The sequence below is a fragment of the Pelodiscus sinensis genome, chromosome 16 (assembly GCF_049634645.1).
Source record: "Pelodiscus sinensis isolate JC-2024 chromosome 16, ASM4963464v1, whole genome shotgun sequence".
NCBI lineage: Eukaryota > Metazoa > Chordata > Testudines > Trionychidae > Pelodiscus > Pelodiscus sinensis.
The window spans coordinates 18,362,556-18,384,629 of record NC_134726.1 but is presented as its reverse complement, the minus strand read 5'-3'; the positions used below and the strand labels follow the sequence as shown (position 1 = coordinate 18,384,629).

The 22,074-nt window shown below is 43.0% G+C and overlaps 1 protein-coding gene across 4 annotated transcripts in view; it reads left to right on the top strand.

Annotated features, from left to right (window-relative positions):
• The window catches only part of MYH11 (myosin heavy chain 11), a 112,213-nt gene that overhangs the window by 26,780 nt on the left and 63,359 nt on the right, over positions 1 to 22,074 (top strand). For all 4 annotated transcript variants that reach the window (XM_075899365.1, XM_006119591.4, XM_075899364.1 and 1 more), the window contains exon 4: positions 17,331 to 17,358. In XM_075899365.1, coding sequence (XP_075755480.1) covers positions 17,331 to 17,358 — 28 coding nt within the window. The remainder of the gene's footprint in view (positions 1 to 17,330; positions 17,359 to 22,074) is intronic.

Below are 22,074 nucleotides of genomic sequence, written 5' to 3'. Positions count from 1 at the left end.
TCCCACTGAAGACCTGAGCACTCACAGCTCCCTCTGTCTTCAGTGGGAACTTGACTTCAGAGCACTTCTGAAGATCAAGCCACTTATTTAGGTCCTATCTATGGATTCAGGTGCCCATCTTTAGACATTGACACTTTCAGCCATTGGCCAGTGTGTGTAGAAATATGTATAATCCTATTTAAATCCTGGGGAATTCAGTAGCTGCCATACTGTATCAGCATTTGTTAGCTCTGGGGCTGATGTGATGAATGCACAATTTGCTTTTCTTATCCGGAAACCACTTTGGCTTCTCTAGCTGAGTGGAAATGGAAGATAGGGTCGCAGTCTGACATGCAGAGCAGGGGGGTTTGACACTTCACGGTAGTGCGCAGAGAAGATATCAACTGACAATGTGCCTCCCTCCCCTAATTATAGCAGCAGCTACTCCTATAAACACACATGTAAAACCCTCTTACACTCCAATGTATTGTAAAGCTAGGCAGGAGGCAGATGCTGGAATTTAGCTTAATGAGATTGGGGATGTCTCTTTCCAGAATAGCAGAGCCATCGCAGAGAAATCCATTCAGTATACACGGATGCCATATCCACTCCATTCTGTATTTGTCTGGTGTAGGAGCTACCCCCGGGCGGTGGGATGCAATGTTGTCTGGGTCTAGAGCTAGACATTGTCAGTTTATGCACGGAGGTGAAAGAGGAGAGGGTGTGAGAAGGATGCAGGCCACGCATCAGTGCTTTTCTTATAACTTCACCATCACATGTGGTCAGCCTGCCGCTGCTTCTCCAGCACCAGCCGCAAATTAGCTCCCGTTGACTGGAATGATGCCTTTGCTCCACAGGAAGCTTGTTACAGGGGAAAAGAGCAAGGAGAGTGTTAAAGACTACCTGCCTGATATATGATCCAGCAGGGGATTAAGGAAATGCCTGGAAAAGCCTCTGGAAATTACATCCCATGGAGGGCAGGGGAATTTTTTTGGTTTTGGTGTTAGTATCTAAACTGTGCAAGGACCTGAAATATACTTGGGCTTGGCATCTGTTCTCCCCTGAGCTGGTGAGCTAGCCCACAGGTTCACAGAACCCCTGTATGCTTGCTTTTCCTGGCTACAGCTTTTAGAGTGGAGGGCTTCTGTTTGTTTCTGTGTTTGTTATTGTGTTTCAAGGGTGGCGGTCTTATGAGTTGTAGTGGTTTATTTTTTTAATGGCCCATAAAATTCCTACTTTGCTTTTCTGACCCTGCACTTTTTGACCCCCTATTGCTGGCACCAGTTCTGAGGGGATCTCTGCTACTCTGGCTCTGTGGTTAATTTACTTCTTTGTAATTGACCTTCTTGACAGGAGAGAGGAAGAGAAGGGGTGGGCGGGAGAAAAAAAGGGGAAGAGATCATGAGAAGAGGAGTTTTTTTAACAGGATGCATTTTCCCTATCTGTAATGCTCTAACCATACACAGCAGACCCTTCAGTGGGAGGAGCACACCCATAAGGTCTTATCACAAGGCCAGGACACTCACACTCTACTTACTTTATTTATTTACTTGTAAATGTCCCAGCTGCTTCTGATGCTTTTGAAAAAGTGCTTTTCCCTGTTTGTGCTTTGCTCACCTACGCGACTCCAACCTCACAATATCTCCATTTATGTTGCCAGATTTCACCCCCTTGTTGGACTGCTGAAAGTGCATTTCAGTGGGAGTTGGGGGTGAGCGGCCGACTATGTCCATCTAAAGTGCATGTGTACCAGCAAATATGGGTTTGAACAAATGTTTACAGCTGGAGTGTAAACAGAAATTCAGGTTTGCAAAGCGTGCTCTGCAGCACTGACTCCCTGCATGGTTTCCTTGTCAGATTTTAGTACCATGTGTAGTCTACAGGTATAACCCACAAACCTAGTGGGTGTGGTTCGTTGTCCCATGTAGTGGCACTTAGACCACTTACAGCGAGAGATCAGAGCAAGTGAGCTCAACAGCCTAAGCTCAGCAGAAGCTGGGTTTATAGCTCAAATTGTAGAGGCTCCTTTACCGAGGTCCCAGATTCAAATCTGTCCAGTCGTGGTGACCAGGGATTTCCCTACACCCCTCCTGTGGGGGTGTATACCACCCTGAATTTCCCCAGCACTCCCCTAGTTTTGTGAACAATTGTGCCATACAGCCCACCTTCACCCTCACAGTGTCACCCCTCATCGGCCCCTCAGTGACACTCCCCCTTGTAAATTCGAACACTCCCCCCCCTCGCAATTTCAATTCCTGGGGAGGCTACTGATGGTTACACAGGCATATACTGTCTTTGAAAACTAAGATGATTCTTTTGTTCTATGAAGTTTAAAGAATTGTGCTTTCATATTTCCTCCTCAGAACCACATGGCACAGGGCAAATCAACTCATTTGTCTTAGGGTGAAGGACAGTTCATATGGGGGGCAGATTCTCAGCAGGTGAAAATTGTCATAGCTCCATGGAAGACAACAGAACAATGACAACATCACTGGCTGAGAATCTGCCCCCAAGAGTCTTTAATGCTGCTGCAGTACAAAGCATATCCAAATGCCCATGCAGAGAACTCTTCCTCTATTATGCATCTGGTCCTTGCTAAGTGGCACTCCCCCCTTGAGGTAGAAGTTATTTGATTCATATATAGGCCTCTATATGAGGTCTGAGATAAGTTTTTGAGTTGTTTTGGTGCTCAAAATCATAGTCAAGGAAAACTGAGGTTAAATATTTGGGTACTTGCCCAACACCCACACAAAGGTGTGTTCAAAGGAGGGGGAAGCATAACGAGATGTTGACTGGGATACAGATCCAGAATTCCCATTGATGTCTCTGGGATTTGAGCACCTAAATCCTGAAGATAGACACGATTTTCAATGCTATTAGCTCTATCAATGGTGAGAGTGGAAGGCAGGGAGGGAATCTTGGCTAATCGGCCTAGCACCAACAATCACTGGCAGTGTGACGAGGGCCCAACCACTTCTGAGCACCCGTTTCCACATAAATGAACTGGGAATAATAACACTTAATATTTCATGGGGCGTGTGATTTCATCTGTTAACAATCACACAGGAGTTAGCGCGCCTTGAATGAGAGGCAGTCTCAGTTTGCAAAGAGTTGTGATTCTGATAAGGCTCTCCTAAGCTACTTATACATTTTCCACAATACCGATCATCTGATGGTGCAGGTTTCTTTGCTTCACTCCCTCTCATCCTGCCACCCCACAGAGCCTTGTTAACACAGAAGGATACTCTTCTGCCCAAGCATGTTTATAAAAACCCACTCCAGACTAAGACAAAGAAATGCATCTCTTGAGCCAAATTGTCAATCTGCTTCAGCAGCTCTTTCCCTCCTAACCCGCTCCATGGTCTTTTGATGAAGACTTACTTAGTGAGTGTTATGTTAATGCTATTTGTGGCAGTGCATCAAAGATCCAAGTGCTTTGCTTTTTATAATACAGGGAAATATATACACTTGAAAGGAATACAGTACTCCCCTGACAGGATAAAACACAAAGCAGGCCAAGAGTTATATTCTATAGCATTGCTCCACCTGATAGTCCAGTGTGCTAATAGTTGAACAGCCAAAATTTTGCACAGGTAAAAGTGGAACTGGAGTCAAAGTATTGCCTGGCAGAGAGCTAGGTCTGTGTCACGAATGGGGCATTTCAAATTGCTTTCCACCTTCCTGAGGGTGCGTCTACACAGCAGTGTTATTTCGGAATAATGGTCGTTATTCTGAAATAACAATGCGTCTACACAACAATTCCATTATTTCAAAATAAATTCAAAATAATGGAGAGCTTATTCCAACTTCTACAAACCTCATTCCACAATGCCTATTTTGAAATAGCAGTCATGTGGAGGCTTTACTGCTACTATTTTGAAATAACTCCTCCCTAGGGCCATTTAAAGTAATTACTCCCCCAGGCCTCCAGATCAAGGTTATACTGATCAATCTCAGAGCTGGAAGGGACCTTGAAAGGTCATTGAGTCCAGTCCTCATGGCAGGACCAAGCACCATTCTTGACAGACTCACCCCAGATCCCTTAATGGCCACTCAAGGCTTGAACTCTCAACCCTAGGCTTAGCAGGCCAATGCTCAAACCACTGATCTATCCCACCCCCATAAAAGTAATCCCTTTAGGTTGCGTGTCCACATTAGGGAAGCCTGCCTCGGACTAATTTTGAGGCTTCCCTGTAGTGTAGACGTACTATTTAAAATAAGCTATTTCAGAGTATTTCTTCTGGAATAGCTTTTTTTGAAATAAGCATGCACCGTAGATGTACCCTCACTGTCCACTGGATAGCCAAAAAAGTCTTGTGAATACAAAGTGTTCAGAACTATGAATCAAGTTTTCACTGGCTGCCCCTAGGTCACAGTAAGTGCTCGAAGCCTTGTGCTGTTAAGACGCTGCCCAGATTTGCAAAACATATTTTTTCAAGATCTTCTTGTCTGGCAGTGGACATGGAGGGAGGCAATTATCTGATTTCCCCATTGATGCTAATGGTGAATGAAGCCATTTTGTCTCTGTGGGCATAGGTAGAAGAATTCATGGTGCTCAGGTGAGGCAGAAACATGCCAAGTCTATCACTGCAGAGAGCAGCCTTGGGATTTTTCTGCTTTTGACCTTCATTTTAGATTAAAAGGGACAAAGAAAGAACATATATAAAGTCTTCATGAGGCAGCACTGTCACAATGACCTAAGTAATAGTGAATGTCCCTGCAGACAAACAATCAAGCTAACCTTACACTTAAAAGCTTCAGAGGGGTAGTCGAGTTAGTCTGTAACAGGAAAAACTTAAAAAACAACAAATAGTCTTTAAGGTGCTACTAGAGTATTTGTTGTTTTTAAGCTTTTCCTTATACTTAAAGATGCAGTACATAGAAAGCAACCTTACAGTTCCAAAGGTGCATACATAACACAAGGGGAGTTGCCCCAGCCCAGAATTAAATAGGAGCTCTCATAATGCTCACACTTCCCCACTCCCAGCAAAAAGCAACTAACTGGACTTAATCACAGAGGGAGTCAGATGTCAGTTCAGAAGTAATGTGCAAAGCCAGCGTGGGCAGCAGTAACAACAGGGGTAAAACTTACGTATGGATGTGAAGGCTCTGTCCATAAGTATTAGAGTTGAAGAGGATCTATTACAACCTCCTGCCAATTCAGGAATCTTATATCTTTTATGTAAAAAGCCACAGAACGTGCAGTTTTAAAAGCTGTGTGGCTTTAAAAGCTTGGGTTAAAAATAATGATAGAAAACAAACTAATTACAATTTAGAGGAAGAAGGAGGGAGTGAACCTGCACTTTTAAAGTTTTGATTAATATTATATAAGTTAAAATGGTGAAAGGCAGCTGCCGTGGAAAGTGACTTTCATGGGACTGCATCAGGCACATCTCCTTTAGACAGTGTATCCAGTAATAAATGTAAAGAAGCCAATGTCTGATCATGGCAGCAGTCTGTTTTCTCCTTTTATGGTAAACCTGCCAACTTGCTGCTTCCCTGTGATAAATCATCAGATCATGTTTGTGATTAAGCAGAACTAGCTAGTCCATGAGATCCTTGGGGTGCACAAGCGTTACAAGCAGACTGAAGGTATATCAATAGAACAGTTTCTAGAGAAAACAACCTGGGCTTTCAGAAAGACTGGTAGGGGAGAGGGTGATTTTAGGGAGGAGTCCCTAAATGTCTCTCACCCTCCCCTTATCCCAGTCTGATATTCTCCCCACCCTAGAAACCAGGACTGGGAGAGGGGCTGCAGCTCTGGGATGGGCAGACATGGACAGCGGTAAGGAGGCATAATAATACTTAATGGGGCCACAGCTCAGGGTGGTGGCAGGGTGGGGAGTGGGGCACTGGGATACAGTCTGGATTCTGGGAGTGGAGCACCAGGCACTGGGCCAGCAGCCAGGAGCAGCAACCAGAGCCAGGGCCAGGAGTGAAGCCGGGTGGCCCACCGTGCTTTTGCCATGACCAGACCAGACTAGCCATGCCCCCCTGAATGTTCCTTCACATCCTGGTAGTGGGACACAGTTTGGGGATCTCTGTTTTAGGGGCACAAATTGGGTTGGTCTGTAGTCTCTGAATAAATAAATAAACAAATAAATAAATAAGTTTAAATAGAAGACTAGGAGGAAATCCAAGTAGGATTTCCAGACCCTTAAAGGGCTATGAACCAAATGGATATTGGGCCTCGAACAAATATTTTGGATTTTTTTTTAAAACAGGCCCAGTTCCTATAAACACATACACACTTTAAGTACTTGCATGGGCAGTACCCTGCAAGCTGAACTACTTGCAGGAATAAAGGTAAGCATGAGTAAGTCCTTTTACAACAGGGCAGTGAGTACAAATATTCTCACTGTCCAGGGCAGAAATAGCAGCCAAAGTGGATAATTCTAAAAATAAATGAGACATTATTTGAAGGACAAGATGTGTTGGGATCTGAACACCAATTCAAGGAAAGGATGGTTCTGTGCAGACGGCCTGACTTTTCTCATCCTTAACTGTTGCCATTCGTTACAACAGCTGCTTTGAAGTACCTTTGGAAACCTCTGTTCATGCATGCACACAATGAGTCAGTAAGAGGGTTAGCGGGATTGAGAGACTGGGGGGGTCAATGAGACGGAGCTGAAAGTATGTATGAAACTTTGTATTGCTCCCATGTGGGCGGGGTGCCTGTGCATGGGAGTGATCTTGTACAGTTTACTGACAAAACCAGAACTCTATCAGTGCCTTGTGCAACTTCCGCTCCCCGCTAGGAAATCTCTTCCCACAACACTCCCAGTCAGGTGTTGACATTCATCCCAATTCCAGTGTATGTGGTGTGCCAGCTAGTGGTGTGCCTCTAGAAGCCTGGGCTGCTGCATGGCCTATGCTTTGCTTTGTGCCTGCTGATGGATGCACAAATTACACCCAGAGCAGCGGTGAGGATGCAGGACATTTCTGGTGATGTCTGTCAGGGCAGTAGAAACCCCAGAAGTTAGAGTCTGCTTGGGTCAGCCAGACTCCAGCTGTTAGATGCAGAAGCAGTCAAAGCAGGTTCAGTGGGGCTACTCCTCCCCCTTGCACTCCTAGGATCCCCTACACACTCTGGGGACACTGGGACTCAGGTGGTTCCCCCACTGTTTCCCCAGGCAGTTTTAAGGGAAAACCATGGAGACAAGGAAGCCAAAGACTTTGGCTGGTAGGAGCAGCCAAAGCAGGGGCCTCTGGACAGTCAGAGAACTTTCTACAGTTTTGATTGGTTTGTCTCTGCCCTGTGCTAAGAAGCTGCTTGCTCCAACTCTTTCCCTCATAATCTTTTCATCCACGTGTCCCTCTTCACCCCCTTCTCTGTTGCCCGCTACCCCACTTCCTTTGTATATCCATTTAGCTTATCCCGTCTTAACTAGCCCTCTCCATCCACCTACAAAAATAATAGTGGAACTAACATGATATTTGCTGACCTCACACATTGCTCACTTGGCTGGTATGTTGTATCCTTCCCCCCAGCCTGGCTCTGTCTTGTCTATTTGGACTGCAAGCTCTCTGTGGAAGGGACAGTCTGCTACTCTGTTTGTATACTGCCAATGACAGCAAGACCCCGCTCTTGGTGGTCCTCAGACACTACTGTAATAATTGTGCTTGATAACATACTGAGAGAACAGAGGGAACAGCTGATGGTGAATGTAGGACACAGAGTTTACTGAGCACAGGACAACACTAAAATGTAGATTAAGTGCTACTGTTTAATTGTTGAAGGATTGAGATGAAAGGAAAAATAGGGAGAAAAACAAGAGCAGAAATGGGTAAGAAAATAGAGGCGATTAGAAAATTTTGAACTCCCTTGTCCCATCCAAGTATTTTCTCATGTCCCTGGGCTCAGAACATCCATTGGAAGCCCTGTATTTAGTACAAGGGTGGGCAATAAAATGGCAGTGGTTCACCAGGGTGAGTCCCTAGTGAGCCACTATCACTATGTTTACCTGAGTTTCTGCAGGTATGGGCAATTGCAGCTCCCATTGGTTGCGAATCACCATTCATGGCCAATGAGAGTTGCGGAAAGTGATACTTACTGGACACTGCTTCCTGAAGATCCCATTGGCCAGGAACCGCTATCCACAGCCAATCGGAGCTTCAGTCATCCATACCTGCTGAGGCTCAGGTAAATATAATTGCAGTGGGCTACCAGGTACTAACCAGATCTGGTCCACAGGCTGGTATTTGCCCACCCATGATCTAGGAGTTACTATTCTGTTTTCTTTAGCGCATTTATGGCTTTGGGATGTGAACATTAATAAAAAAATAGAGGCTTCAGTTTACACACAACAGTCTCTATTTAAAAAAAAAAAATCTATTGTTCAACTTAGAAGAAATCCAACTCAGCCCTACTTAGTTTTAGTCCAGTGAGGATGGCTTCTTACTTCCTTCATCAAAAGTGATGGGGATGTGGGAACCCTATCAGATTACCTTTTGGTAACCAGCATCTTAGTAAAATAAATACACCTATTTAGTTTGTACCAGTATAGACTGTGCAAACGAAAGCTTTTAAAGTATGCTAGTTACAGCATAAATATTCGATGAAGAGTCTGGTTCCACACCATTGAAGGAATTGGAGCAGGCGCAGGCTCTTAATATTATTTTATGATGAAGCAGAATCAGCCACAACCTTTTCTACAATTGTGATTTGGAAGTCAGTTTAGAATGTTGCAAATTTAAGAGGCCAAATTCATCCTATTTGGCCACATTTTAATATATGTGTATATAGCACAGAAAGCTTTGATTAATCAGATATGGTAGTAACATTCAGTTTTGATAACTTAGCAGCAAAACATACAAAATTAAAGTGGATATGTAGCACTCTGTACCGCCAACCAACACTCTGGAATCCCCATATTAAACACTGTCTTAAAATTAGGATATGTTTTGTACAAAGAATGCCTTGTGCAGCATCATTCTTAAAGTCATGATCTGTTGACCATTAATGTCTTGTTGAGTGGCATGTGCTCTCATTGTAGGTGAAGCTAGAAAGTTTTGCTATGTGTGTTTTACTGAAATATGGTGTGAAAACACCCATAAGTGGCCTGTCAGGTACACTAATGGAGTCGCAAGACATACTGATGTCTAATTAAAGGGAATCCACTTTCCCAACAACCATCCCAGAAGACTTCAGAGGTAGCATTTAGACAATGGATACTGCTTGACCAATGGGAGAAATCCAGAGTTGTAAGTAAGACAGTACTGCTCCATATGCCATATTGGCAAGAAAGTGGCCCACAAAGCCAGGTGTGTTGGACCAGCTATGTATAGCCAGTAAAGCGTATCAGAAAGACACTGTACCACCTCCAGCCCCTGCAGAGAGCTGCCTCTCCTCCAGCTCCCTCTCTACAGCAGCAGCCCCACAGAAGAAGAGGGGAGTGGTACAACAGTCGGAGGAGCTACTGGTGTTGTGCTTCTGCCCCTCCCAGCTGGGAAAGAAGCAGAACCCCCAGCCCCCTGAGCCCTGTCCTCCAACAGGGCTGCTGTACAGAGCCAGAGGAGAGCCAGCTCTGTGGAGGGGCAGGAGGTAGGGCCGAGTCTTCCTTTCCCTTTCCCTACTAGGAGGGGCAGAGTAGGGAATGCAGCAGAACTGCTGGCAATTCCTCTGGCTGCTGTGCCACCCCTAGACCCCATTCACCCCGTGTAACATGCAGGGCCACCATTAGGGAGGACAAAGGGGACAATTGCCCCAGGACCTAGAAATCACCACTGGAGTGCCATGCAGCATGCTCCAGGTAGATCTCGGGGCTGCCTGAAGGGAGGGGCATGGTGTGGCACTCTCCAGAAAGCGCTGAGGGCTGGCTTCCTCATCCTTTCCTCTTCTGCCTAAAGCCCCATCCCTTCAGGGAGCAGAGAGCCCGCCTCTTCCACCTTGCCCAGGGGCCCTGCAGGTCTGTGGCATCCCCCACCCCCAGTAACATGGGATAGCAAGTGGAGGGAAGGGAAAGGGCACATGGGCCCTAGGCTGGGGGTGGCGTGGCGTGGCGTCACATGACCTCCCCCTTAGCTGGTGTATCTGCCCCATATCAGGGAAAAAATAATTTTACTTTCACCCCCAGAGTGAATCCCTATGTCACAAGTATAGATCTTTCTAGCAAGCTGTAAGAAATCCTAAGAGGGGGAGTGATATTACAGGCTGGTCTCACTCCCCCACCACTCAACACTTGGAAGCACATCTGGAGGAAGCACATCTGGAGGAGAAAGACTTCGAAGTAGGGAGGGTGACCCTGGGCTGGAAGGCAGTACCAGCCTGTGTACTGAATATCTGGCGACCTATTTATACCTCTATCAATGTGAGACAGGGCTTGAGAGAAATCCTTTTTTAGTTTATACTAGAAGATCTACCCCGGTGTTTCTTAAAAAGTTTAAGACTGAGGAACACTGAACAATTTTTTTTTTTTTTTAAATGAGGAACACCAAGGATTTTTTGTTGAGCAAAAATAAAAAAAAAAAAAAAAAAAAAAAAATCAGGGGAGGAAGGGTCAGGGGGAAAGTTACTGAGGAAAAAAGGGTCAGGGGAAAGTTATTGTGCAAAAGACAAACAAGCAAGCAAGCAAACACATAAATAAATAAATAAATAAAAAAGGTTACCTGCTCCTTTAAAGATGGCCATTTTAAATTCTGTTGTTCTCCGTGGCACACCTCTAACTGCCTCGTGGCACACCAGTGTGCCACAGAACACAGTTTAAGAAACACTAATCTACCCAGTGTTATGCGGGTTCTTTACTCAAATCAGTTTTGTTGTTCTTTCTTTAAATAATTGTTCTGGGGTGTCAGGGGGTGCACACCCCCACTGTGCCTCAGTGCCCCCTGACTGTCCTCATATAGCCCCTCTCAGGTCAAGTTACAGTCTGTATGGGTTGCTCATCATAGGCATCTGTCGCAATGGCTCAGCTTTCCTAGTCAGCCTCATGGTAGGCCCGCAAATCAGAGGCTTTGTCTCCAGCCCCAAGCCAAGGGGAGTCTTGGCTGGCCCACTTCCAACCTTTGCTGGCTATCCCCAGCTTGTCTCCCTCCAAGGAACTCCTGCTTCCTCGGCAGCTACCCCTCCACTGGCTCCCCTTCCTCTATCAAACTGTGCTCCTCCCTTTATAGCTGACAGCTGGGCTCGCCTAGCCACCTGGGCTTCTCTGGATCTCTGACAGCTGGGCTCTCATTAGTTTAACCGCTTCAGCTGGGTTCTTCCAGCCACCCTAAGGCTCAAGGCCTGAGCCTTGGACTTAAAGGCCCAGTGCAGGGCAGGCACCCTCTCACAGGGTGGAACTGGGGATGAGGGGTTCAGTGCAAGCTGCCTTGGGGAGAGAGGGCAACCCCAGCCCTCCCTCATCACAGTAGCTTGGGGGCCAGAGGAGAAATGCCTGTCCATGACTGCTGCAGCAGGCACAGCTGGGGGAAGGGTGCATATCATTTGGCTGGGGACAGACGGACAAACAGACAAAGTTTCTGAAATAAATAGTAGAAAGCTATCCTTTCCTCCACCCATGGCCCCTGCTGGCCCATGGGCTTATAGCTGTCCCAGTCCCCATCTCTGGCTCTTTGCTGCCCCCTTGTGGATATTCTACAGTATAATTCCTTCCTATCAGACCTCTCCCTTTCCATTTTGTGAAAAACAATTAAATTCTAGGCACATCCCATTGTCTTGGTACAACCTAACCCTGACATTGCTTTAAATTATGATAAGAGGAAGCTTCATACTGCATTTGGTGGTCTAAGCTCTTACTGTTTAGGAGGAGTTCTTGAGCAAACAGACTCACAGAAAGATGGACAGACAGACACACATTTCTAAAATATATAGTAAGATAACTCAGATGACAAATTTACTTTTATGTCTTAGGTAACCAATTGCGATCGCTACGCTTACTACTTATTATCACTTAAAATCTGTCTTCCTCGAGTTAATAAAACCACTTTACACTTTACCTAAAAGAAGTGTGTTTCAGTTTTAGTGCTTGGGAAATCTCAGCTCAGTTTACAAAGGCTAGTGTATGTCCTCTCCACATTGAGGGAGGGGCAAACCGTGTAATGAACTTATACTCACCAGGCTCCTGACCAGTGCAACACGACAGAGTTTTAGGGTGCAAGGGAGGGGACAGTTGGCTAGAGTCTGTCTACTGTTGGTTCATGAGTGGCTGGGAGAAACAATCATGCAACTTTATTTGGGTGTGGCCCTCCTGTGGATGTCTGTGTAAGTGCAGTACCTGTCAGAGGTTTGTAGCTTGCCACAGGTGAGAGGGAACTCAGGGCTTAGTGGTCCCAAACTTTGTTATATCCCAAGAACCCCATCACAGGATACAAAATGTTTAAGTGTTTAAAATAGGACCGTGAAGATGAAGACTCATGCACTAAGTATGCAGTCCTATAAATATTCACATACTACATGGTAATTTGTCCTCCTAAATGATAAGATAGTTAAAAGAAGCCAGTTTCTGTTGGCAATGTCAAAAGATTCTAGCAAAATGTCTCAGATCTCTAAAAAAATATTGAGTTTTACACCTCTGGGAATCTAAAAATTGCTATGCCCTTTTTCCTGTAATTTTGTAATTTGATAGCGTATAACTGGTGACATAGAATTTGACAAATAACCTCCTTGCATTACAGTACAAATCTATGGTTAGCAGGATAGCAGCTCATTTTGAGAAACAGAATTAAGAACTAATTTTGTCTCAGCAATTGTTTGTTTTAAAAATAGTTTTATGTTGCATTAAGGCACTTCATTGTCACGTTTGTTTCTGCAAGCTATGACCAGATTCAGACATCATAATTCCTGCTAAGCTGTAAGTTACTCTTCAAGCATTCCTACTAAAATCAATGACTAAGTCACAAAGTTAGGTCCTACTCAGTGTGAATATCTGATATCTTTTCTCTGTAAATTCTCTGGGCAGATACTGAAGGCTTTACTTAGGCAAAACTCCCATTGGCTTTTTGTGATTTTTTGCCTAAATAAGGACCAAATTAAACTGGGGAAAGACAAAGGGCTTGTCTTCACTTACCCTGAGACTGACACTCTGGAGAGCGATCTCCTGAGGTTGGATTTAGCAAGTCTAGTAAGGACTCACTAAATCGACTGCTAATGGCACCTCTGTCAACCCTGATACTCCACGGTAAGAGAAGTCAACAGGAGAGTTTTTCCCATCAACTTCCTACAATAAGACTGCTGCAGAAATTCAGCCTAAACTACGTCAACTCCAGCTATGCTATTCTCGTAGCTGGAGTTGTGTATCTTAGGTCTTTCTCCGATAGTGTAGACCTGGTTTAGGATTTGGCTCTAGGGCTATGTCTAAACTACATCCCTCTTTCGAAAAAGGGATGTAAATTAGGCAGATCGAAAGTGCAAATGAAGCATGGATTTAAATATCCCGTGCTTCACTTACATAATCTTGTCACAGCATTTTTTTGAAAAAGGTTATTTTGAAAGTGAAACTTCTGTCTAGACACAGGTCTTTCAAAAAAACAACAACCCTTTTTTGAAAGATCCTGTACTCATTTTTTGAGGTTATCCTGTACTCCTCATTTTTTCAGAAGAACAATATGATGAGATTATGCAAATGAAGTCTGGGATATTTAAATCCCCGCTTCATTTGCACTTTCAATCTGCCTAATTTACATCCCTCTTTCAAAAGAGGGATGTAGTTTAGACATGCCCTAAGTTATAAAGAAGTGTCCATGGCTTATAGGAGACTAAGGTGGTGCTAAACCAAGGACATGTAAAACTCTATACAGAAACGTTGTGGGAAATAGGAATAGTACTGTATACATTATAAAAGAGAGATTCTTAGGACCTGCTACAACATGAGTCATTGAGCTGAAGGTCAGAAGGAACCATTAGATCACCTAGTGTCTAACCTCTTATATATCACAGGCCATTAAATTTCATCTTGTTACCAATATACTGAGCCCAGTGACTTTAGTTAAACTACAGCACTTCAGTCCCCAAGGGTACGTCTAAACTACATGGCTCCGTCGACGGAGCCATGTAGATTTGTTTATTTGGCAAAGGGAAATGAAGCCGCGATTTAAATAATCAGCTGATCAGCTGTTTGTCGGCTCAGCGCGCTAGTCTGGACGCTCCCCTGTCGAAATGAAAGCCTTTTATCGACATCCCCCGTAAACCTCATCCTACGAGGCATAAGGGGGATGTCGATAAAAGGCTTTAAGGTCGGCGCGGAGTGTCCAGACTAGCACGCTGAGCCGACAAACAGCTAATCAGCTGTTTGTCGGCTCAGAGCGGCAGCCATGTAAATTTAAATGAATCCGCGATTATTTAAATCGCGGCTTCATTTCCCTTTGCCTATCTGTCTAATCTACATGCCTCCATCGACGGAGGCATGTAGTCTAGACACACCCCAAGAGACTGAATTGTTGTGTTCTACAGGCAGAGAACAGGAGAGACCAAGGTGTCGGCAGTGCCATATGCCCCTGAAAATGCCAGGGAATTGATTTGGAGAAAGAGGTCTTGCTGATCCTAGAAGATGATCCAAGTCCCATGCTGTAGAAGAAGGCAAAAAACCCAAGGTCCCTGACAATCTGTGGAGGAAAATTCCTTCATGACTCCACATCTGGAAATTAGTTTTATCCTGAACATATGAGTGAGACTCACCAAGCAGGCATGTAACAAAGAGAATTCTCTGTACCTCTTCAGAGCACCTAAGGTTCCCACCTTCTGTTTGTAAGGAAGGTGGGGAAAGTGAGGAGGGGGAATAGAATACACCTGCACCACTGGGAAAATTTGACCCCTACAGGCTGAAGTCCTGACAAATGAGATTTGATAATAGCCCTTGTCCTTCTTTGGCCTACTTCTTAGCAAATTGGGATTTGAGGTGTATTTGATGGTTCTGCTCATAATCAACAGCCTTGGAGGACACTTCTACATTGCTGATAAGCTCATGTGAAATCTGTCAAATAACTTTGTTCAGCTTGTTCCTTGGGGGGTCTACCGCAGAGAAGACTAGGAGGGCTGAGCCCTCAGTGTAATTACTCTTGCCACCAATGACTAGCAATAGCATCTGACAGAGTGCATGGTTACAGGAATTTTGCTTAACATGATCCTTCAGTTTTTAAAAGTAACTCAACACAGAGAATATTTATGATGACCTGTCCCCTGACTCTAAATGTCAGGATGAACAGCTGTTCCAATAGTCCTGACTGGAAACATGTCAACAATTGCATTTGGTTCAATAGATTTCATGGGCATTTATTTTAATGACACGATGCCTATTCACGAGTTGGCAGAATGTTTATCCTGGAACACAGATGAGTGTAGCTAGGAATCTAACAAAATGCCAGTGTGCATTGTTCAGTATTCAAACAAAGTTGCAGAAGAGTAGGAGACTGAAAGATGACAGTGACAGACCCTGGTCCCTGATTCTTTCCCCTGGGGACACCTGTAACTTCAGCAGAAGACAATGGGAGTTACTGGTATTCTGATTAGGGTAGATCAGGGTCCAACTGTAAGTTTATCAGACCATCCTGAAAGGGTTCACACTGCATAACTTCCATTGAACTGATGGGTACTAGGGACCCTCAGCATTTCCTACTATATTTTATTACTCCTTAGCCACCTTCTCAGACTAAGGTCAGTTTTTCCCAGCTAACCCATTGAAATGCTGGTCTCCTTTTCTTTGGGATCACTTCTGGATTGTTGTTCTTCTGTTTGCATTTGTGAAATCTGCAGGTCAGGTTTTTACAGCGCACTTACTGTGGTGGTTCTCTGGGTACAACCACGGAGGAGTTTTCATTTTTCATTTTTATTTTTTGCTTTGCTCAGGGGATTCTGTTAGCCACCGTTTCTTTTGAATTGAACACTGGAGAGGGTGATTTCAGGGCTGATAGGGCATGTCTACACTGGGGAGTTATTTTAAAATATTTCAAATATTTCAAAGTATTTCAAAATAACTATTTAAAAAAATCTTATTCCTCTTCACAAGCAGGAGTTACTATTGCAAAATAACAAGCCCATTATTTTGAAATAACAAGCTTGGTCGTGTGGACGCTCGTCTTGTCATTTTGAAATAACAAGATGAGCGTCCACACTACCAAGCTTGTTATTTCAAAATAACGGGCTTGTTATTTTGCAATAGTAACTCCTGCTTGTGAAGAGGAATAAGCTTTTTTTTTTAATAGTTATTTTGGGAGTTGTTATTTCAAAATAATATATTGTGAAATAATCTCGTAGTGTAGACATAGCCTTATGGATTAAAAGCCCTCTCCAGCTACCCTATTTGCCTCTGGTCCTACTGAGCTGATATTTTTTCTTCTACCCTTTAATTTAATTTAATGAAGTGTCTCATTCTGGCCCTGGTCCACAACACTGCTGATACTTCCAATCCTTAAATCACTCCTGATTAACTTCTGTGCTTCCCATACAACCTCTTCTGTGCTCGCCTCTGCTTTGATGTTCCTAGTCTTGCATTCTCCTAGCCCTTCCCCACAGCTTTTACCATTCATTCTACTGTTTCCCCAGTCCCTTTCACTGTCCTCATCCCTCATGGTAGAAGTCCCCTCCAGCGCTGATGTGGAACTGAGAGTATGTTTACACAGCAGGGCTAAACTCGGAATAACCTATGCACTTGAGCGATGTCAATTGCATAGCTTAAGTGGAAATAGACTATTTCGGGTTTTGGCACTGTCTACACAGCAGGAAGTCCAAGAAAGAGCACTATTCCTCCAACTTCCCTTACTCCTCGTAAAATGAGGGTTACAAGAGTTGGAGTAAGAAGTCCTCCAGCTCAACATTATTTTGTCATTATGTTGAAATAACTGTTTGTAGTGTAGATGCGGACTACATTATTTCGAAATTAACACTGGTCTGTAGATGTACCCTGAGAGAACACTTGACTTAGGCTATTTGTACTTCCCAATGCTTATAGTTCCTATGCTGTCAGACGCTTCAACCTCTTTACATGACCTACAATCATGTTAGCTTTGAGAAACTTATCTATTGGGTCATACACTTATTAGTCTCATTAGGAGACCTTTTTTAGTAAATGTAATACAAACTTATTTTCCAGCTCTAGAATTTTCTCTTACAGAGTGTCATCTGTGCACATTGGACTCCTCCTCATTATAATTCATCTCCAATTAAATTTTAAACAGCTGTTTGAATATTTAACCTTTTGTTCTTTTTTTACAAAATCCTGGTGTTAGGGGTGCTAAGTTAAATACAAAGACAAATTGACTGAGATGCGATTTCAACATTTTTGAGTGGCCATGTATCATCAGATTTTGGAGGCCCGGGTGTTCGTGTTTGTTGAAAATAATTCTGTGTAAATGCAAATAGCTCTGTTAGTGCACAACTTTTCTTTGTATAATCAATGGATTTTTCTCTTTATTCACAGATCGAGAAGACCAGTCCATTCTGTGCACGTAAGTAGTATCTATCTTTTAGTATATATCCAGATTCTGATGTTTGTCCAGGTTCATGGCCTGACTAGGGCTATGTCTAGACTGCAAGCTTCTTTCGAAAGAGAGCGTCTAGACTGCACGTTGAACTTTCGAAAAAGCGGCTTGCTTTTTCGAAAGAAAGCATCCAGTGAGTCTGGATGCTCTCTTTCGAAGAAGCCCTATTTACATTCAAGAACGCCTTCTTTCGAAAGAGGAACTTTCGAAAGAAGGCGTTCTTCCTCGTAAATTGAGGTTTACCGCCATCGAAAGAAAAGCCGTGTTCTTTCGATTTAATTTCGAAAGAACACGGCTGCAGTCTAGACGCAGGTGAGGTTTTTTCGAAAAAAGGCTACTTTTTTCAAAAAAAACCCTGAGTCTGGACACAGCCTAGAAGCCTACTGAAGACAGTGGATAGATTTCCTTCATTATTCATGGGCTTTGGACCCAGCCTTTAGTGAAAGGCATTTTACTATTTTTAAATTGATCAAACTATAAAGCAGTTGTATTTGCATGAGGAGACATGTGATTATAATTTCACTGAGCTTCTGAAGTTCTGAGATTACAGAAAGACTTGAGGGGAGTGTAGGTGGATAAACTGTGTTTTGGAAACCCCTACGAACATAAAAAACAGCAAATAGCAAATGGTTCTGTAGCACCTTAGAGACTAACAAAAATGTAGATGGTATCATCAGCTTTTGTGGGCACAACTCACTTCTTCAAATGAATGGAGTTAAGGGGTCCAGGGTACAAATAAATAGCAGAGAAAGAGAGGGGATGGGAAGAGAAAGAGAAGGGGAAAAATGGATAAAAAACATTGTCAATTAGAGTGTCCATGCTAAATGATGCTAATAGAGTGGACTTTAAGTATCCTAAGTACCTGGTGCTTGGCTTTTTATGTCATTAGTATGTGTACTGTAGAGGCTCATCCAGGTCAAGGTATCAAATAGAATCTGGTGTTGGTGAGTTGTCTGGAAGTCTCCTTTTCATGATCTGTTCTGTTCATGATGCTTACAGCACCCCCTTTGTTTGACACCTTGAATAGAGGTTTAAACAAAGACCTGACTAGAGAGTAGAGAGTGACTTAACGCTGATGTTGTTTTTAAAGCATCAATTGATCTAAGGCCTACTCTACACGACATCCCCTCCCCCATTGATTTAACCTATGCAACTTCAGCTACACAAATAGCAGAACTGTCTTCCATGTGATAAGGTCAGCAGGGGCTGCTCTCCCGTCAACTCTGGCTACTCTTCTCGTGCTGGTGGAGACACGATAAATCTAAGCAGACATGATAAATCAATCACCAGTGGATCGATCACTGCAGTGTCAATCCACCATCTACCACAGACAAACCCTAAGCCTTGGCCATTCTCAAAACCTCCTCTTTAAGCCTTGGCCTGACAAATATCTGTGTTCAGGTAGCACCTGCATTTAGACAGTCAAAGGTTGAGCCTTTGTTGGAAGGAGGGCCTTTTTGTGTGGAACATATTGCACTTTGCAACCCCCTTGCTTGTTCCTTGCCCCCTTGTTAATCAAAACACATTAAGACGTATGTGCAGATGTTTTAGATTTGATTCCATATCTCCTCCTCATTCCTTATATCAGGTTGCAGCCCCTCAATTGGCTTTATTTGCTTGAATGTCAGTGTGGAGGGCTTTATTGCATTAGAATTTGTGTTTGTTAAGCAGCACCCAGTTAGTCTTAATGGGAGTGTGGGGAGATGTGGTTCATAAATAAAAATAATAATCATTTGCAGAAGGTGAAACACACCGTGGTCATATTAGGAGCTGGAGGAAAGTGATGATCACACAGTGAAGTCATACTCAAACCCTCTCTTTGGACGCTTACTTCCTCCAAGTGTGGCCTCTTGAGTCTATGACCATGTACCTCAATTCTGGTGTGAGAAAAGGGTGTTATTGACCCCCAATATCACAGCCCGGGAAAGTGAGGAGAATTACCCACTGGAACAGTTTTATGCTATGGCTCAGAAATGGTAAAATTATGGGTCAGACCTTCTATGGTATAGGTCAGTGAGGCTTTGACTTCAATAGAGCAACACAGATTTACAGCAACTGAGAATGTTGCTCTGGATGGCTTTTAAAAATAAAACCCGTAGAATATTAATGATGCACTATAAACTGTCTGTTCGCTTCATTTTCCCAGGACATTCTTGTCACTTTAATAGAAACTAGTTAATGAGATGTGATTGCTCCTTCCATTATTGTGCTGTAGGGTTGTGGTTTTTTCTCATGTGTCTCATCTCTTCCTGTTTTAATTCTTGAAGGTCTTCACTTTTATGGGATAAATCTCTTATTAAGCCAGGCCTTTTTGTTAACACTTGCATTTCTGAAAATCAGACTATGTGTACTATCTGGGCAACAAACCCAAGATTTCTTCATCTTGGCTGACAACGTTGAATCAAGTTGTGAGATTTCACACAGCCCAGAAGAAAGGAAATGGATTCTTTATTGGAATGCACCATAATACATGATATGTAGAGATTCAAAATTGGATCTGTGTTCTCTCGTACTCTTTCTACCATTCTGTAACTAAAGCAGATGATTTTCCAGAGTAATTCTTATGTGCTGGCAAGACCATGGCCTTGACTTTAAAATAGTGCAGAGCTCCTGATAGCTACATTTTTAATTTAGTTTAAACACACTAAGAAAGCTAAAATATATTTGCAGAGCTGTAAGTGCTTATGCTTTATCAGCTTTGTTGGCCATATTTGGTTGTACAGAAAAAACTGTTATCTCTAGGCTTTTAGTCACAGAACAGTATAGTGCCAGGAATGAGCATTTCTTTCTGATTATTAGTAATCGTCCTCTTGCTTAAACTATGAGTCTAAAGTGACGAATGAGTTCATACAATGGATCTAGGATCTTTTCTGAAAAGCAGTGTTTCCCAAATGGTGTTCTGTGGAACCCTGGGGCTCCGCGAAGTGAAAATAAGGGTTCCACGAGAAAATTCCATTACAATAACATTTTATTATTTAAATTTTTTTGTACACATTAAATGTGATTTTTGTTTTTAAATATGTGCAATTGAACTAAGTGTTGATCTCATGACCCTGTTTAGCATTTGTTTATTATTATCCTTACTTATTTGTCGTCTACTTTTTTCAGCTCCATATATAAGATTGTTATTAAGGATTCTGCACAATTTTTTTCGAGTTTAAAAGGGTTCCATGGCCAAATAAAATTGGGAAACACTGCTGTGGTGAGTTGCAGACTCAACATGTCCAAGCCTTGCAGCCCGAATTGCAACCAAAGACTATTAATCCACAAGTGCCTATTTGCATAGGTGAATGTATTTTTGGATGCTGATGAATAGTCTATCACTGATATTGCTCAGGGGGCAGAGTCTGTGTGTTTTAAGTCAGCCTCTACATTTTCCCCTCACTGCCAATCCTCCCTCCCCCCCTCCCGCCCCCGCCCCAGGATTATTTATGCTTTTGACTGTGTGGGGATCATGCAGTCATGCCCAACCCAGCCAAAATACTTGCAGAAGTTGTACTGACAGAAATTGTCCAGTCTAGTTTTAAACATCCTAGTCTATTGGCTTGCACCATTTCCCTCAGGAGAGTATTCCTCTGTCTAAACACAGCTAAAAAAACAGACAAACAACAAACATCCAATATGGTTCAAAAATCTGCCCCTTTCTTTCTGTCAAGTTGGTTGTCCTTGCCTGTATCTCTAGCCTCAGCTGTAGCTGTTACTTCCTTTTGGGCTTTTTTAATACTAACCACATCTCCAAGGATATCGAAAATGCTGCTTCCAAAATTCCTCTCTTTTTCTTCCCATCACTTAGGTCTAATTTTCATCCCATCACAACTAGCAACATCCCTTCATATCCCTCTTCTCCATCTTTGCTTTTTACAACTTTTAAATGAATACACAGTGTTATCACATTCTACATGTTTACTTCTATCAGTCTTTGCCCATCAGTCTCTAAAACCCTAGCCTTTTTTCTGTTGTTCTCTGAACTCCATCCAATCCATTTTTCTGGTACTAAGTTACCCTGGGCTACACACAATATTAAGGTGTAGACTCCTTGAAGGACCTTACAGAAAAGGACTCATGTCCTTGCTTAGTGGCGAGTGCCTTCTGTCACTACAGCCCCAAATTGCTTTTCTGTTCTGCTCAAGGACACTATAGACTTGTACCCAAACTTCTGTGTGTGGTCATTATTTCTTTCTTGGCACTTCACCCTCAAATCTTTGAGTCCATCCTTGTGCAGTGACATCAGCTGCTTCCTGTTGCTTGCATTTTGTTCATTGTAACTACTATTTAGTGTGACAAAACAGCAGTCAAGGATTCTCTAGCTTTCTTCCACGTTTACTGTGTACACCAGATTGATTTATTTCCTCCACATTTTATCTTGCAACTGAATCTCTTCTGAATTTGATCTCTTCTACTACCTTCTTTGCACCCATTCCTTCTACATTCAGTTCAGTTATCTCAGGATCACCAAGCTCACTTGTCATATTCTCATTCCCAGTCAGTTTCTTTTTTAATCTGTTAGTTGTAGATCCAGATTCTGGATTTGTGTAAATTGCTCTGGTTTTTACAACACCTTTTTTTAATAGCAATAGTTTTTAATTGAACTCACTGAAAATAACAGGTGCTGAGAACTTCCTAGGCTGTTAACTAATGTCTCTGACATTTAATATTAAGTACAGTAGTAGATTTAAATAAATT